General features: G+C 38.4%; 1 protein-coding gene across 1 annotated transcript in view; it reads right to left on the reverse strand.

Moving 5' to 3' along the window:
• FREM1 (FRAS1 related extracellular matrix 1) overlaps window positions 1–18,934 on the reverse strand; it is a 181,547-nt gene that overhangs the window by 74,290 nt on the left and 88,323 nt on the right. The window contains 4 exon segments of the mRNA XM_045079647.1: window positions 5,354–5,539; window positions 6,622–6,816; window positions 11,693–11,945; window positions 17,489–17,582. Of these exon segments, the coding sequence (XP_044935582.1) occupies window positions 5,354–5,539; window positions 6,622–6,816; window positions 11,693–11,945; window positions 17,489–17,582 (728 nt within the window).

Below are 18,934 nucleotides of genomic sequence, written 5' to 3' on the forward strand. Positions count from 1 at the left end.
AACCCTTAACCCAATAGTTTATTTCTCAGAAAAGCAAATAAGAGATCGGAGCAATTGATCTAAGAATCAGCTATCAGGGGCTGCTGTAGTGTCTGTCTGCCATCAGCATAAATACAGATATCCGTAAATCATAGGGAAGGATTAAAATTTGCATGGAGAACAGAAAGGTGGTAACCGCTAACCGGGATACATCGGGACTTCGTGACTGTTCTTTATATAGTTACAATGAATGTAAGCAAGACCTTCCCTCGATTAAAATCACTGCTCCCATATAAATAGTCCTTGTCCTGCTTGAATAAAAAAGAGACCATCTCCTTCATATGAAGGCGAAACAAGAGCCAGTCAATCATCTGCCTACTTGACATACACATCAAGTGACAGGTGGGACTGAGTGGAATTAGCTGACCTGCTGTTTTGACATCGCCTTAAATCAAAAAGACAAAAATGCTCTACGTTGAGCATTATGTCACAGACCAAACTGCATACCTTTAATGCAATAAATCTTTTCCCCCCAGCTTTATTGAGATATAACTGCCATGTAACATTATAAGTTTAAGATTTAGTTAACACATTATCCACCTCACATGATTACCATTGTGGTGTTGTTATAGTGGGAACATTAAAATTCTACTCTCAAATCACCTTTAAAGTATACAATATAGTATTAATTATAGTCACCATGCTGTACCTTAGCTTCCTGGAAATTATTCATTTTATAACTGAAAGTTTGTACCCTTCAACCACCCTCTCTCCATTTCCCCCCACCCGTCAGCCCCTGGTAACCACTATCCTATGAGTTTCTACAAATTCAATGGTCTTAGATTCCACATATAAGTGAGATCATACAGTACTTGTCTTTCCCTAATGAATTTCACTTATCTTAACACCCTCAAGGTCCATATATGATTTGCAAATGGCAGGATTCCTTCTTGTCATGGCTGTATAATATTCTATTACATATTTATATAACATTTTCCTTATGCATTCATCTATCAGTGGACATTTAAGTTGTTTCCATGTGTTGGCTATTGTGAATAATGTTGCAGTAAACATGGGAGTATAGATACTTCTTTAATAGCCTGTTTTCATTTCCTATACACCCAGAAGTGGAATTGCTACATCACAGGGTAGTTCTATTTTTAATTTTTTGAGGAATCTCCATAGTGGTTGTGCCAATTCACATTCTCACCAACAGTTCACAAGGGTTGCATTTTCTTCACATCATCGCCAGCATTCGTTATCTCTTGTCTTTTTGATAAGAGCTATTCTAACAGGTGGGAGGTGATACCTCTTGTGTTTTAGATCAACATTTCTCTGATGATGAGTGATGTTGAGCACCTATTCTTGTATCTGTTTGCCATTTGTTCATCTTCTTTGGAGAAATGTCTAGCCAAGTCTTCTGCCCATTTTTAAATCAGATTATTTAGATTCCTTTGCTATTGAACTGTAAGAGTACCTTATATATCTTAGGTATTAATCCCTTATCAGATATATGGTTTACAAATATTTTCTCCCATGCTGCAGACTGCCTTTCCATTTTGTTGTTTCTTTTGCTCTGTAGAAGTTTTTTAACTTGATATAGTCTTACTTTGTTGATTTTTGCATTTGTTGCTTTTGGTGTGAAATCCAAAAAACCATTGCCAAGACCAATGTCAAGGAGTTTACCACCTCCATTTTCTTCTAGGAGTTTCATGATCTCGGGTTTTACATTCAAGTCTTTACTTTGAGTTCATTTTTTTTAGCATGGTATAAGGCAGTGGTCCATTTTCATTCTTTTGCATACTGCTGTCCAGTTTTCCCAACACCATTTATTGTCTTTTTCCATTTGTATATTGTTGGCTCTTCTGTCATAAATTAAATGACCATATATGAGTGCATTTACTTCTGAGCTCTCTGTACTGTTCTATGATCTACACCAAAGTGTTTTGATTAGTATAGCTTTGTAATACAGTTTGAAATCCAATAACATGGTGACTCCAGCTTTGTTCCTTCTCAGGATTGCCTTGGCAATTCAGGACCTTTTGTGGCTCCACAGAAATTTTAGCATTGATTTTTCTATTCCTGTGAAAAATGTCATTTGAATTTTGATAGTGATTGCCTTGAATCTATAAATGGCTTTGGGTAGTATGGACATTTTAACAACATTAACACTTTCAATTCATGGATATATCTTTCCATCTTTTCTGTCTTTTTCAATTTCTTCCATCAAGACATCAATTTTATGTCTTACAGTTTTTGGTGTATAAATCTTTCACTTCCTTGGTTAAACTCACTCCTAAGTATTCTATTGTTTTTTATGTTATCGTAATTGAAATTGTTTTCTTTCTTTTTCAGATAGTTCACCATTGGTTATAGAAATACAACCAATCTTTTTATGTTGATTTTGTATCCTAAAACTACTTAATTTGCTGACCTGTTCTACAGTTTTTTGGTGAAATCTTTAAAAATTTTTTACTTCTTTAAAAAATTTTTACATATAATATCATCTACAAAAACAGCCAATTTTACTTCTTCCTTTTACTTTGACAACTTTTATTTCTTTTTCTTGCCTAATTACTCTGGCTGGGACTTTCAGTATTATGTTGAATAGGAATGGTAAGAGTGGGCATACTTGTGTTGGTCCTCATCTTGGAGAGTAAGTTTTTAACCATTCACTGTTGAGTATGATGCTAGCTGTGATTTTGTCTTTTATGCCTTTTATTATGTTGCAGTATCTTCCTTCTATACCAAATTTGTTGACAGTTTTTATTACAAAACACTGTTGAATTTTACAAATGCTTTTTTAGTATCGATAGAGATGATCATAGAATTTTTGTCCTTTCTATCAATGTAGTGAATCACATTTATTGATTTGCTCATGTTGACCACCCTTGTATCCCAGGTATAATTTCCTTTCAATCATGTGTATCATTTTTTTTAACATGCTACTGAATTCAGTTTGTTAATATTTTGTAGGGAATTTTTGCATCTATTGTCTTCAGGGATATTGGTCTGTGGTTTCTTTTTATAGTATCCTTACCCGGCTTTGGTATCAGGGTAATTCTGGTGTTAGAAATGAGTTTGGGAGTTCTTCCTCCTATTTGATTTTTTTTTTTTTTTTGCAAGAGCTTAAAAATAGTGTTAACTCTTCTTTAAAAATTCAATAGAACAAGTAAAGACATCTGGTCCTGGGATTTTCTTTCTTAGAGGTTTTTGGTTACTGATTAAATCTCCTTACTCATTCTTGGTCTATTCAGGGTTTTTAGTTCACAATTCAGACTTGGTAGTTGGTAGGTTGTATGCTTCTAGGAATTTATCCATTTCTTTTAGATTGTCTAATTTGTTGATGCATAATTGTTCATAATAGTCTCTTATGATCCTCTGTATATCTGTGACATCAGTTATAATATCTCTTCTTTCATTTCAAGTTATATTTATTTAAGTCCTCTCTTTTACATGGTAAGGATAGGTGAAGGTTTGCCAATTTCATTTATCCTTTTGAAAGATCATATCCTAGTTTCATTAATCTTTTCTATTCTTCTAATCTCTACTTCACTTATTTTTACTGTAATCTTTTCTCCTTTCTGCTGACTTTGGGTTTATTTTGTTCTTATTTTTCTAGTTCCTTGAGTTATAAAGTTAGGCTGTGTATTTGAGATTTTTTTGTTTTTTGTTTTTTTGTTTTTTTAATGGAAGCAATTATTACTATAACTTTCCCTCTTAGCACTGCTTTTGCTGCATCTGAGATATTTTGGTATGTTGTGTTTCCATTTATGTTTCGAGATCTTCTTTCCTTTTTCCAGTTTTATTAAGTCATAATTCACATACATCACTGTGTAAATTTAAGGTGTAGAGCATGAGGGTCTGATTTACATATATGGTGAAATGATTACAACAGGTTCAGCTAATATCCATCTTCTCTTAGAGATGTGATTAAAAAAAGGAAAAAAGCAAAATTTTCCCTTGTGATAAGAACTCAGGATTTTTTTAAAATTTCATCTTTGATTCACTGGTTGTTCAGGAGTATCTTCATTTACACATACTTGTGTATTTTCTACTTTTCCTCCATTATTGATTTTAATTTCATACCATTGTGGTCAGAAAAGATACTTGGTATGACTTTGTTTTTTTAAAATTTGCTAAGACTTGTTTTGTGACAGATCATATGATCTATCTTGCAGAATGTCCCACATATGTTTGAGAAAAATGTGGATTCTGTATTTGTTGGATGGAATGTAATGTATATGTCTACTGGGTTCCTTTGGTTTAATATACAGTTTAAGTCCACTGTTACCTTGTTGATTTTCTGGCAGATGATCTACCCACTATTGAAAGTGGAGTACTGAAGTCCCCTACTATTATTGCATTGTTGTCATTACTTCCTTCAGATCTGTTAGCATATGCTTAATATTTTAAGGTGTTCCAATGTTGTATGCATGTAAGTTTACAACTGTCATATTCTCTTGAGGAACTGACTCCCTTGTCATTTTACAGTGATCCTCTTTGTCTCCTGTTACAGTTTTGACTTAAAGTCTATTTTATCTGTTATAAGGACACTGTCTCTCTTTTTATTTCAATTTGTATGGAATATATTTTTTTTCCATTCCTTCATTTCTGAGCCTGTGTGGGTCCCTGAACCTGAAGTTAGTCTCTCGTAGGCACCATATAGTTGAGTCTTGTTTTTCTTTATATCCAGTCACTCTATTAATGCAACTAATCTTAAACCCAGCCTTTCTCATAGCTAAACTGGATAAGCCCCCAAAAGTGCTTAAAGAATCTTTTAGTTCATTTATTTCTAAGGTGTTATCTTTGAATAAACAGATAAAATGTATTTGAATAATTTTTATTTTGGTGTCTGTTTTTGTTTTAGTTGTTTTTGCCTGAAATACAAGAGCTATTTAAATATCTGAGATACAATTTGGTTCCAGAATTATAGTCATCACCTTCAACATTTCAGGCTCTCTCTCTGTTATACCCCTGAAACATATCCTAATATTTTCTGCCAATGTCTAGTAAAAGTGCTAAAAGATTGAGAGGAGACCTATAAGCTCCCACCAGATTTATTCTATCACAGTATTCTGTGTTGCTCTGAAGGTCTTTTAAAAATGTTCTTTCTTCCCTACTTATTCTTATATTTTTCATAAGTGAAATTCCATTTTATTTGAAGCAAACTCCCATATGTGGGGCACTTCAAGATAGAAAATTAAAATGAAAAAGAACAAGATTCAAAAGTACCCACTATAATACCAATTCCTTGAGTGTATGTAGTGCTTTGAACATTTTTTGAAGTTCCTACGCAGTCATTAAGCATGATGTAGCCAGTCAGAAACGTAAACATAGGCGAGTTATCACTGGTCACGAAGCCATGACTTACCTATGCTTACACCCATGTTGCTTTTTTCAAAACCTGCAGAGGGGAGTGTGTTCTCAAGGTAGCCAAACTGGGGAGGAGAAACCAAGACAAATTCCAAGTTGTCTCCTGCAGTGTCAGGGTCAGCGGCGGACAAATGATTACTAGTAAGGGCTGCAGAGAAACCCTCATCTACCACGAACATGGTACCTGCATGCAAATAACAACGCAATTACAATTTAGCATGAAATCCTCTAATCAGAATAGTGAAAACAAAAGGGAGTGATTGCAATTCCAATTCAGAGAAGCCTCCCATATGCAAATATACTTCCATGGGAGATGTTCATTTCCTTTGGCATAATTTTTCCTTACAGTGAAAATATTCAGGGGTAATGGGTGGAATTTAATTTGACTTGTGGAATTATATTTTTTTTCTTGTACAAGCAAGCCAGACAATAATGGAAAGACAGCAGAAATACTAAATGCTCTAGGACAGCCCTTTAGTCATTCTCAAGGAACTCTGATTTCCCTTGTGCCTCTATAGAAGTGACAAATGAAAATAAGAATTGCCAAACCATTTTAATGATAAGCCACTAAATGTAGTTTATGTACTCTTCAAGATCAGTTGCTACCTCTGTTTGTCAGAGCGTTAATTGCCTGTGAGCTATTATGAATTGCTCATAACGAACATTTTTTTCATGCCTTGGTGCTTAATTATTCTGCAGGGATAATGCTTCCTTTCCAGAACATTGCTTGGGAGATAGCTTGCAAATTACAATAACATCCATACATATGCTTGTATTTTTTTTTTTCTAAGAGACAGAACATATACATAATGCCTAAGAAGCGATGACTTTCTAAAAAGCAAATAAGGTTAAATGTATATAAATGGCCTCTCTGGTATTTTCATTCTGCTCGAATAGAAATTATTATGGCTAAAATAAATTACTCTCTCTCCAGCAGGCAAATAATATTTTCCCACATGAAATAAAACCAGAATATTCGAGGATTCCAAATGTTGTCCTCATCCCAACACACGCTCACTCACATGCAAACACACTCGCATTCTCTCTCCACACAGAATTACACACATATTTAGACAAATAAATTCTTTTGCCTTGTTATCTTTTATAAATATGGAGTTTTCTAGAAATTGTGCGGAAGCAATTCTCGCAGGCAGAATTGCGTGGCAGTTTTCCATTTTAACTCAAAGTCAAGTGCACTAATTCACTAAACCACAGACATGATACGAGATGAAATGACAGAACTTTGATAGAAAAAAACATTGTCACCTATTGCAATTGAAGGCGATTGGTTGTCCACTGGCTGCACCGTGATATTGAGGTCATACACCGGGAAGGACTCATGAGGAGGAACAGATGGACGAGGCCCATTGAAGCAACAGCCATTCACAAAAGGGCCAGCTTCTCCATCCGAAACCACCAACGTAATGGTATCCAAACAAGGCACCAGGCCAATCTCACCACCTGCAAGACACAACTACAGCTAAAACCTGACTTTCTTTAAAAATATAGAATACTAAGATGAAATTTACCCACACCTCTTCTACAAGCAAGAGTGGCGAGGAAAGAGCCTCAGGCGGCTAACACGTAATACTCAGTTTTATCAATGGGAAAGGAAATCTTCATGAAAATAACAAAGAAAAATGCTTGCCTATCTCTTGCCTCTGGTGAAATCCTTGACAGCCATCTCTCGGCAAATGGAGAGGCAAAAGGGGCTGAAAAGGGTCTGATCATTCACAAATGAACAAGGGAGAGGTACCAAGCTTGCCTAGTGATGGTTTCATTCTTCCTAGTGGTTTAGTGTTAGGACCAACCACAGGGAGAGCAGAAGCACCCTTGTCCTTCCAACTGCATTGTCTTCCCATTTACATTAACTACCTTAAATGGACAACCATCAACCACCACACCACTGCAGTTAGGAGCAGAAGCTGGGAAGGAAGAGTAGAAAGACTAGGAAGATGAACCACATTTTTGTCATTTGTTTCAATATTTTCCTCGTTATATAACAGCCAAGATGTTAGCAAAATAGCAACAGGACATGGGGAAAAAGTGGTATTTTTTTTTCCTCTTATTCTTTAGGGCTATGTGTAGGGATTTCATAGGGCCCCAAATGAAGCAGTGAGAGGAAGACAGAAAAAAAAAAATGTCAGGATTAGAGTTTATCAGCAAACTGGCTGATCTGCTCTTGGGTCACTAACAGCACAGAGGTAGAAGCATTCACTACCCACAGGACACAAAAATTCTGCAGACATGCTTTTGGTAATTCTCATGCATCACACTGAAAGTACCACGAGGGAAGCAATTTTGTTTGAGTTTTGATGAGATAAGAGCACAAAAGATCAGGGATGTTGTCTCTTTTCACAAGACACATTGGTCAAATCTACACAGTACTGTGCTTGGCATTATTCTACCCTACTTAATGACAAGGAAAATCAAGAGATGGTATCACTGAGCAGCCACAGGATTGGAGAATGAGAAAACTTGGCTCATAAGAAAAAATAAAGTTGGCATGGAGAGAATTAGAATTAAATAATAAGCCTTTAATGTTAGAAGCAGTAACAAATAAGATGCCTCTCATTTATTCATATTTATAAAAAATAAATTGGCATAAAACTAATTTATTTCTCATTCACTTGGTAAATACATATTAGTTAATGCCTCCTATGTGGTAATTCATTTTCTGGGTGTTCCAGCAGAGAATCAGGCAGACATCTGAAAGCGCCAAAAGACAGTTCAAAAGAATGTCAAATGCCAAATGCCAAAAGGTTACATGTCAGGCACTGACCCAATCTGATGGTCGAGAAAGAAACGCAATTTAGTTAGTCTATCACAGGTGTGTGTATTAAAAAGAACCATATGAAACTGCCAACATTAAGTCATTTTTTTTTTTTTACCAGTTAAATGAAAAACTCATATATCTCAGCCTGAATATGTACAAGGGGCTGAAGGTGAAGAAAGATGAAAGTTTTGGCAGAAAGGGTCATGGGGACAGGACAACATCACAGAGAAAGAGAAGTCTTCCCAGAAGGCTCTGCTGGCTTTATAGTGAGCGTTAAATGATGAATGAGTTACCAGGCAGATGAAGCAGAGAATTGGGATGGAGGAAGGCGGACCTGCAGGGACAGAGAGCTGAGAAGACAAGTGGAAAAATCATTCCAGGAAGAATAGGGAGCATTTTTAAAAAAAAAAAAAGAAAGAAAGAAAAAAGAAAAAAAGAAAGAAAGAAAGAAAAAAGCAAACAGTACCTTCCATAACTGTGATTTTTTTTTTTAAAGATTTTATTTATTTGACAGAGATCACAAGTAGGCAGAGAGGCAGGCAGAAAGAGAGGGGAAGGGAAGCAGGCTCCCTGCTGAGCAGAGAGCCTGATGCGGGGCTCGATCCCAGGACCCTGAGATCATGACCTGAGCCGAAGGCAGAGGCTTTAACCCACTGAGCCACCCAGGCGCCCCTATAACTGTGGTTTTAATATAATGAAAGCATAGGATACATTTACAGAAAAGCTGGAAAGCCAGGCTCAGCATCTAGTCACAAAAAAAGGCTACAACACGGGTGGAGAATTCTCTACCTTGAATGGAGCATGGTGTCAGGACACGATTTACACTTAACACTGTTAACCACCACGTTATTTACGGAAGTTTTTTTGAATGACTTCATGCTTAATGTTTGGAAAAGAGTACGTGGATAATGTCATTTTGCATCATAAAATATTATTTGACTATTAAAACTTACATTTATAATAACTTTGTAACATTGAATAACTGTTTAATCAATGTTTTAGCTGATAATCTCAATGTAAAAAGTAACCAACAAAACTGCACATACAACATGATGAGCAACCATGTAAAAATTATGATTAGAATAAAGAAGACAGTGATGCCTGGGTGGCTCAGTCAGTTAAAGCATCTGCCTTCGGCTCAGGTCGTGATCCCAGAGTCCTGGGATCAAGCCTCATGCTCCCTACTCAGCAGGGAGTCTGCTTATTCCTCTCCCTTTTCTCTCCAACCCCACCCCGCATGTGTTCTCCCTCTCTCTCCCCCTCACCCTCTCTCTCTCTCAAATAAATAAATAAATAAATAAATCTTTTTTTTTAAAGAAGGAAGATAAAGTACTGTAATATCGAAATGTTAACAGGGACCATTTTTGAGAGGTAAATAAGTGATTTTTTGAAATTTCATTATGCTTATCTACACTTTGCAAGTCTTTTTTGAAATGGGCATGTGGTATTATTTTTATCATCATGGAAAGCAACTAAAATAATGGTGAAAAAATCACCCCCCAGGTGTCCTTTATAATCCACATACAGAGGCAAGAGCAGAGCCATCGAAACTTCAGGCCCTGTAGACCCGTGGTTCTTCACACTCTCTCCTGCATAGCACTAAAGCACTACCAATTGAGTCATTGGGAGAAAGAACGTTATAAGGAAACATATCATTCAAATAACAAACCACCTTTCAAATTGGCAGTATTTCTGCTAATTTAGTAACACAGCAACAGTAAAATACCCATCTGTCTGAAATGATTTGCCTCACATCCTACTAGGTCTCATGGGGGAAAAAAAAAAGAGTTCATACATCCTTACATGGCCATCACACCAAAGGGATTGATAAAGACCAACACCTGTTGGTTAGCACTTGGAACAAAGCACTGGCAGGGAAGACAGATTCATCTCACCCCTAATGTTTCTATGTTGCTTTAGCCTGCCACAGGTGTTAAAATTATGTAAAAACTCACAGACCAACAGTGGTTGGTCTTTGATCCCTTTTCTGCTAGTCTATCTGAGATCTACTGGGGAAATCAAAATGAAGCGATTTGCTGTGGACCCTCAAGAGACATCAAGCAGGTGGACTCTGCTCCCCAAGCCAGGAAAATAAGCAGTGAAACCCTTCCTAAGACTAAATACACTTAAGAAGAAAAGGAGATACCATTTAAATAAATAAATAAATAAAAGATGTGTGGCAGAGTGATTAAAATGTGCCCCACTAAGTAATTAACCATTAAACAATGGGCATCCTAATAAATTATTTTCCAAAGTACCTATAAAAATACCATTTCACAATATCTCCCCGCCATTTCCAAATTCCTCCTTTTCTATCTCTAACCCCCCCATCCCGGGTTTCCTCTCCCACTCACTGCTTGTTTTCTCCACGTGTTTTCAAATAAGAAAGTGATTGGAATTCTGATACCTCGTACTCCCTTCACCCTCACCTGACCTTCTATAGCCCACCCCGCTTCCTGTGGAATCCACGCATGAGAGTGGCATGTGGATGAGGACACCTGAGGTTGTAATCAAGCAGCAATAAAAGGGAGCGACGGGAAGTATATAGTATTATTACCGAGGAAGGGCACTCAAACTAGAGATCAGAAGAAGTGCAAGGGGCAGTGATTGATGAGGTACTGATTATGGGACACTGTTTCCTTTGCACATGAGTGGGTCCATCTACTAAAAGTCCTTCACAGCTGACTCTGGAGTATACTCCTTTGTAGCCCATTAATGCCTAGTACTCTCTCTTGCAAATAACAGATGTTGAATTAATATTTTCTTTATTTGAACATTTTACATGGGGAGCAAATACCTTCTGGGTAACAAGATAACAGGATGCTAGAAATGAAAGAACGATGCTAATAAACAAGCCTTTACTGTATCATTATCTGTCGTCTCCTGGCGTCTATTGACATGGGCATTACACAAAACGTAAGATACCACCTTTGCTTTTCAGGAACTCAAAAGGCAGACAAGTTACTTCTTAGGAGCTAGCTGGTGATCTAGAGTAGACTTCTTTTTAAAATTTTTATTAAGTCATCGCTATGCCTGACATGGGGCTCCAACTCCTGACCCCAAGATCAAGAGTTGCATGCTCTACCAACTGAGCCAGCCAGATACCCCTTAAAAGTATAATTATAATTATCTTAGAGTGCTTAGTTCATGCATTTCTGCTATGACTTATGGATCCCAAACTGTGATGGTCAAATACAGTCTTCTTCAAATTGACTAAAAAGGGAATGTAGACAACCCGGGGTGAATTAAAGGTCTAAGTGGAAGCTTCAGGAACAAGGCAGCAAGAATACTTGTTCCTTCTCCACTCTGAAATTCATGTTATGGAGATCAGAAATCCTTCTAAATATGGTGACTATACTTACAAATACTAAATATGGTGATTATACTTACAAATATGGTGATTATACTTACAAAAAGATTATACTTGCTTCTTTTTTAATGGAAGCAAGCATCAAGATTGTTAGATTATCAAACCCACAGCAAGAAGTGGGGTTATGAGTTACGACTCTGTGGTGGGGCTTGTGTCCGTTCATGCGCGCCAGTCACCATGTGGTCACTCACCCGTGTGTTTGTATGTCACGGCCCCTGAGATGACATCTTCCTGAGAGAACTGATCCACTGTGACTCCAGCTTTCCTCACCACCCCATGTTGAGGCTCTCGAGCAATCACAAACATCAGCTTCAAGTCATCACTGTCCACATCAGTTGCAAAAATGTATTCTGAGGTGATGACCACCTCTTCACCCTCCGCGCAATGCATCATGGGGTTGAGGTCAGCCTTTAGGATTGGTGGCTCATCATTTACAGGGAATACCTAGGGGAAAAAATGCATGTGTTCGAGATAAAAGAGAACAATGACAAATTGCCCAGCTGGTAAACCATAGCTCAGCCGGAATGACAGGCATTTTCGATCTTCCAGACACAAGAAACAATAGTCATGGAATCTGGCCAAGCAGGCTATATCTTTTCCCCATATGAACCATCTTGTAAGAAATGGCCAACGTGAGACACATTTGAGGTAGGAATGGAAGGGTATGGTTATGGTTTGGGACTCAGAGCTCTCATCCGTTTCTAGAGAGACAAAATGTAAATGTAATACAAATTAGTCTTTGCTAAAGTCCCTAACCTCCTTTATTAAATTCACACATATTCCAGAGGAAATCTGGTCCTTGTGGTCTGATGCATTTACATTTACCACATTAGAGTTATTTATATTTCAAATTATTTGGTGATTACAAAGCTTTTGTCTACCCTCAACTTCTTGCCACCCAGGAAGTTTCTCCAAACTTACAATAAGCAGCAGCTTATTTCAAACATTTTGAGTTAACTCTGGAACTGCATAACCATTAAATCAATCCCAGGCTTCACCTCGACAAAACGTTTTTCTCTCATTGTTCTGAAAATAAAGCTCTAAAGTAGAAAGGAAAAGAAGAGTAACATGGGTCCACTCGGCTCTCTGAATCCAACAGGATAATGAAGACACTTGAAAAGGCAAGTCTGTTACTGTTTTTTAATTAAAAAACATGTATTTATTTATTTATTTATTTGAGAGAGAGAGAGAGAGAGTACGCACGCAAGCAGGGGAATGAGACAGAGGGAGAGGGAATCACAAGCAGACTCCACACTGAGCACTCAGCCCCACCCAGGGCTTGATCTCAACCCTGAGATCATGACCTGAGATGAAATCAAGAGTGGGCGGCTGAACCAATTGAGCCACCCAGGCGCCTCAAAACGGTAAGTCTTTTATTTGTCCTGAAAGCTTTTTATCTCTCCTTCTATTTTCAATGATAGCCTAGCTGGATATAGTATTCTTGGCTGCATGTTTTTCTCATTTAGTGCTCTGATATATATCATGCCAGCTCTTTCTGGCCTGCCAGGTCTCTGTGGATAAGTCTGCTGCCAATCTAATATTTTTACCATTGTATGTTACAGACTTGTTTTCCTGGGCTGCTTTCAGGATTTTCTCTTTGTCACTAAGACACTAAGACTTGTAAATTTTACTATTAGGTGATGGGGTGTGGACCTATTCTTGTTGATTTTGAGGGGTGTTCTCTGCGCCTCCTAGATTTTGATGCTTGTTCCCTTTGCCATATTAGGGAAATTCTCTCCAATAATTCTCTCCAATATACATTCTGTTCCTTTCTCTCTTTCTTCTTCTGGAATCCCAATTATTCTAATGTTGTTTCGTCTTATGGTGTCACTTATCTCTAGAATTCTCCCCTCGTGGTGCAGTAGCTGTTTGTCCCTCTTTTGCTCAGCTTATTTATTCTCTGTCATTTGGTCCTCTATATCACTAATTCTTTCTTCTGCCTCATTTATCCTAGCAGTGAGAGCCTCCATTTTTGATTGCACCTCATTAATAGCTTTTTTGATTTCAACTTGGTTAGATTTTAGTTCTTTTAGTTCTCCAAAAAGGGCTTTTATATCTCCCGAGAATGTTTCTCTAATATCTTCCATGCCTTTTTCAAGGCCGGCTAGAACCTTGAGAATTGTCATTCTGAACTCTAGATCTGACATATTACCAATGTCTGTATTGATTAGGTCCCTAGCCTTCGGTACTGCCTCTTGTTCTTTTTTTTTGTGGTGAATTTTCCCGCCTTGTCATTTTGTCCAGGTAAGAGTATATCAAGGAGCAAGTAAAATATTAAAGGGGAGGCAAAGACCCCAGGAAAATATGCTTTAACCAAATCAGAAGAGACCCCAAATCATGGGGGGAAGAAAGGGGATAAAAAGAGGTTCAGGAAAAAAAAAACAATTAAAAAAAGAAAACGAATAAAGAAAAAATATTAAAAGTATATATATATTAGATAAACTTGTTAAAAAATGTTAAAAAAGAAAAAGGTAAAAGTTTTAAAAAAATTTAGCAGAAGAAAAAAAATTGAAAAAAAAAATTAAATTAACTGCAAGATTAATGAATCATGGGGAGAAAGCCATGAGTTCAGTGCTTTGCTTTCTCCTCCTCTGGAATTCTGTTGCTCTCCTTGGTATTGAACCTGCACTCCTTGGTAGGTGAACTTGGTCTCGGCTGGATTTCTTGTTGATCTTCTGGGGGAGGGGCCTGTTGTAGTGATTCTCAAGTGTCTTTGCCCCAGGCGGAATTGCACAGCCCTTACCAAGGGCTGGGCTGAGTAATCCGCTCAGGTTCGGGGTTTCGGGAGCTTTTGTTCCCTGAGGGCTTTCCACAGAGTTCCAGAGGACGGAAATGAAAATGGCACCCTTCCGGTCTCCAGCCTGGAGGAGCCGAGAGCTCAAGGCCCCACTCCTCAGTGTGCCCTCAGAGAACAGTGCTCAATCACTCCCATCTCCCTGGCCTCCGGCCGCGCTCCAAGCTCACCGAGCCTGAGACCGGTTCAAGGTAACCCCGAGCAGAGAGCTCACTCCTCGGCTCTGTCTCTGTAGCCGGCTTCCCTGTTCTAATACCTGCAAGTTCTGTGACACTCAGACACCCCCGATCCTTCTGTGACCCTGCGGGACCTGGGGCCATCCTGACCCCACGTAGGCTTCATTCCGGTTTAGCCTCTGGAGCGAAATCCCTTAGCAGAACAGACTTTTAAAAGTCCTGATTTTGTGCTCCATTGCTCTGCCGCTTGCCAGGAGCCGGCCCCTCCCCCCGCAGTCTACCTTCCCGTGACTTTGGATTCACTTCTCCGCCGGTCCTACCTTTCAGAAAGTGGTTGATTTTCTGTTTCTAGAATTGCTGTTCTTCTTCTCTGCGATCTCCCGTTGGATTTGTAGGTGTTGCAATGTTTAGATAAGCTATCTAACTGATCTGCTACCTGATGTCGTCTCAGCGGGCTACTTCTCCGCCATCTTGACTCCTCTTTAAGGCAAGTCTTTTAAATCAGAAAAAAGGCCATCCTGTCTCTGAGTTCACAGTCTCAAACTTGGCTACTCACTTATTTATCAAGTCTGGCCTGCGGATACTCTCAACCCCACATTTCCTGCCCCCTTGCTTCAACCATGGGGATCATTTTAAAATGTGGCTTTTATAACTCTGGTTTCTCTTCAGATCATGTAAATTTTTCACCTTTTAAAATGTGCCTTTCAGGGTGCCTGGGTGGCTCAGTCGATTGGGTGGCTGCCTTCGGCTCAGGTCATGATTCCAGGGTTCTGGGATCAAGCCCTGCATCGGGTTCTCTGCTCTGTGGGAAAACTGCTGCTTCTCCCTCTCCCATTCCCCATGCTTGGGTTCCCTCTCTCCCTGTCTCTCCTTGTCAAATAAATCAATAAAATCTTTAAAAATAAAAATTAAATGCATAAATAAATAAATAAATAAATAAAATGTGGCTTTCTTCGAGCCCTGTCCTTATGGGGGCCTTCAGCTGCTTCCCAACACTACTCCAAGAGTGTTTGAGGCCTCGTTTCACGCAGTAAGAGTGCCTCTGCCACCCCACTGCCTTTTCACCAGAAGACCCCATCTCCAGTCTTTGCACCATCTCTGCACACTCTCTCTGCCCCTTGGCTTGGTAGGCTCAGCCTCAGCTCTTGGCTCAGCGACTCTCTCCTTCAGATTACATGTGGATTCTTCAGGGAAAACTTCTTTGACGACTCAGACTCACTTAGGGACTTCTACCATTTACTCTTTTTTAGCACTCCATTTATTCGCAGAACACAGCATTTTAACTAATCAATCATTTCAGTGATAATCTATTTAATGTCTGCCATCATCCCCTGACCATCATCTCTAACAGAACAGAGAGTTTCTTTGTCATGTTCATCATTGTATCCCAAGCATCTAGCATAGGAGCTGGCCTACAGAAGGTACTTTTTAAATATTTATGGAGTAAGCAAATGAAGAAAGGTAAATATGTATATATGATCTGCACACCCTGCTATTTAAACAGGCTAACAACTCTACAACAAATATACATGAGATTATTTTCATATCTTCCTTTAAAGGGTAGTGGAATGGGGTAGTAGAAACTCAGATTTACTTATTTAATCAGAGGTTAAAAAAAATATGCAATACTCTTCTATTTTCTATTGGCTTATTAGGAAACAGTATCTTTGTTCATGTCCTCTGAGTGGATTCATTAAAGATGCTCATTGTTACTGTTCTTGACTCTATCTGATGAATGTCATCAATATATCCATGATGACCACCTTACAAAATACAAAATAGCTTCAGGTTTCAAATAGTTAATGAAGCCCAAAGGCAATAATATTTAAAACATTCTTCCAGGGGAGAAAACAATCACACATAATTATCAAAAAATAACCTGTACTTCTGATTGGCTTCCAAAGCCAGTGCCCTTTTGCTTAAAAAGTAACAATAAACAGATTGTGTACACACAAATGAATGATTTGGGGCAAGTCATGGAAACTTCTTGAACCTAAGTTTTCTTGCCTATAAAATGGAGATAATTCCTTCCCCTTCTACTGCCCTGTGCTGGAAATAATTCCTTCTACTTCTTAAAAATACTAGATGGATATGATCATTCTTAATTAATTATTAACCATAAAAATATCATTCAAACACATTATCACCACTAATTAAAATTTCACATCACAGAGATCTGACAAAATTCAAACAGAAATAGAATTTGGTAAATAACAGTAAGAGGGACATGATAATTCTTTCTGCAGACCTTCTTTTGTCACTAAGTATAAATACCTGCAAACCCTATGAGTTTTGTTTACGGACTTAAGGGTTCACATAACAGAGAAACTCAGGGGTTCCCATCAACCTTGATGTACAGATTTTTTCATCATTTGTCCAAAGGGGGAAAATCATCATTTCAAATAGATCTCAGAAAGGAGAATATAGAACAGGAATTCATAAAGGGGCACCACACACATAAAGACATGGCTTCTTCTGCACAAGAGGGAAAAGCCCAGTGATGGTAGCTGCCATCAGAAATATCAGAATCCATTTATACACAGAACCAACTGGTTTTAAAGTTAAGTATCTGGGTTTGAGGTCCAAGTGGCTTAAGCTTTAAATGGATTAGAAGGAGAAGGCAGCATGCCCATTTCACCAATATATCTTCACTGTCTATTGCCTGTCCTGAGACGTTCAGACATAAGCAGGTATGCTCTTGTTTGGAGTCCACAAGTTTCAAGTTCTACAAGGAATTCTAATGAGGCTTCCAAAGCAGGGGCCTGGCTGGCTCAGCTGGTTGGGCATCTGACTCTTGATTTTGGTTCTGGTCATGATCTCAGGGTTGTGGGATCAAGGCTTGCATCAGGCTCTGGACTGAAAGTGGAATCTCTCTCTGTCCCTCTACCTGTCCCCACCCAATTTATATGCTCTCTCTCACGCTCTCTCTCATTCTAAAAAAAAAAAAAAAAAAAAAAAGGGCTTCTAAACCAGATGCTTTATTTCTATATGAATGAGGAAGGAAACATTCTACCCACCTCAACATGTAGAACAAATTCTGCTGAATTCATGCCATCTGTGACCTCCAAGAATATGTCATCCTGAAGTCTCTCAGAGCCATCATGCTGATACCTGTGGGGATGATATTTGCCACTAGCCCCTCAAGACCACTGTGACAGTAGGAGATGTCTGACACAAAAGCTCTTCCATGGCTTTGGCCATATGGCCAGTAAACGAATAACAAAATACATAACATAATCACAAAGTCACATACCGAACTACTCAAGTGTCCCTGAATGTAAAAATTTGCTCCACCCTGGAAAACTGTTTTATATGGTTTCATGATATGTCTGACAAACCAAAATTAGCCCTTCAAGTTGCCACCATGGCAATGGGAACCAGTTGGTGTAGTTTTGCTTACTTACATAGAATAAGGCTGGGGCTGGGGAGTAACTGAGACAGATAGTAGGTAAAAGAAGGACACTGTGAATTTTGATGAGGCCCCTCCTCCACCATTTTTAAGCCTGATCTTTCTGCCTGTACTTTCGATCTATTCAGTTCTTCTACAAAACTCTGATCTACGAATTATTTATTGCTTCTCTTCTGCCATTTTCTTTTTTCTATTTACTAGCTCTCTTTCACTCAACCTATAAAGATTTTTGAATCCCTCCAGACTTCAAAATATTTTTCCTTGAGTTAGCTTTGGCCCTACTTTTCTTTAATTTCCAGTCAAGTTTTATAACAGAATTGTCTAATTCAAGACTTTCCATCTACTCTCCAACCACTGTAGTGATACATGGTAAGTTCTAAAGAGTGGTTGAATTGAGCCAAATTTTTAGCTCATCAATGATTTGTTCAAAATAGGAAATAAGCCCTAAGAAATAAAATTAAAATTTACATAAAAATAATATTGAGGAGTACCTGAGTGGCTCAGTTGGTTGAGCATCTAACTCGTGGTTTTGGCTCTGGTCATAATCTCAGGGTCCTAGGATGGAGCCCTGATTTGGGCTTACACTCAGCAGGGAGTCTGCTTGAAATTCTCTCTCTCTTCCTTTCCCTCTGCCCCTCTCCTCTTTCACATGCACATGCTCTCTCTCTCTCTCTCTCAAATAAATATTAAAAAATCATATATCAATCATATAAAGCACTTAGATATGAAAAAATCCCAGGTTAAAAGATAATTTTACTCAGAACTATTCTTACCCATACACTGGGTAGGGACTCAGGTTTGGGATTCCATTCCAGTGGTGAAGAAAGTCCACTCCCACCCCAGTATCCCTCCCACACACTGCCTCTTATGCTCCTTGATATTTTCATCAAAAATAGATATGTGATAATGTACTAGGTCCTATCTTACCATACTAATACCCCTAAAAGAGCCAAGCGGATCTAGGAGTACACATCCAAAGGCATGGCTAAGGAATCAAACAGAATTTCCCAAACCAGACTCTTCCAGATACTAACTGAGTGACTTCAACCTCCGA

Source organism: Mustela putorius, unplaced genomic scaffold, assembly GCF_011764305.1.
Source record: "Mustela putorius furo isolate JIRA1106 unplaced genomic scaffold, ASM1176430v1.1 tig00000421_pilon_pilon_pilon, whole genome shotgun sequence".
Taxonomy (NCBI): Eukaryota; Metazoa; Chordata; class Mammalia; order Carnivora; family Mustelidae; genus Mustela; species Mustela putorius.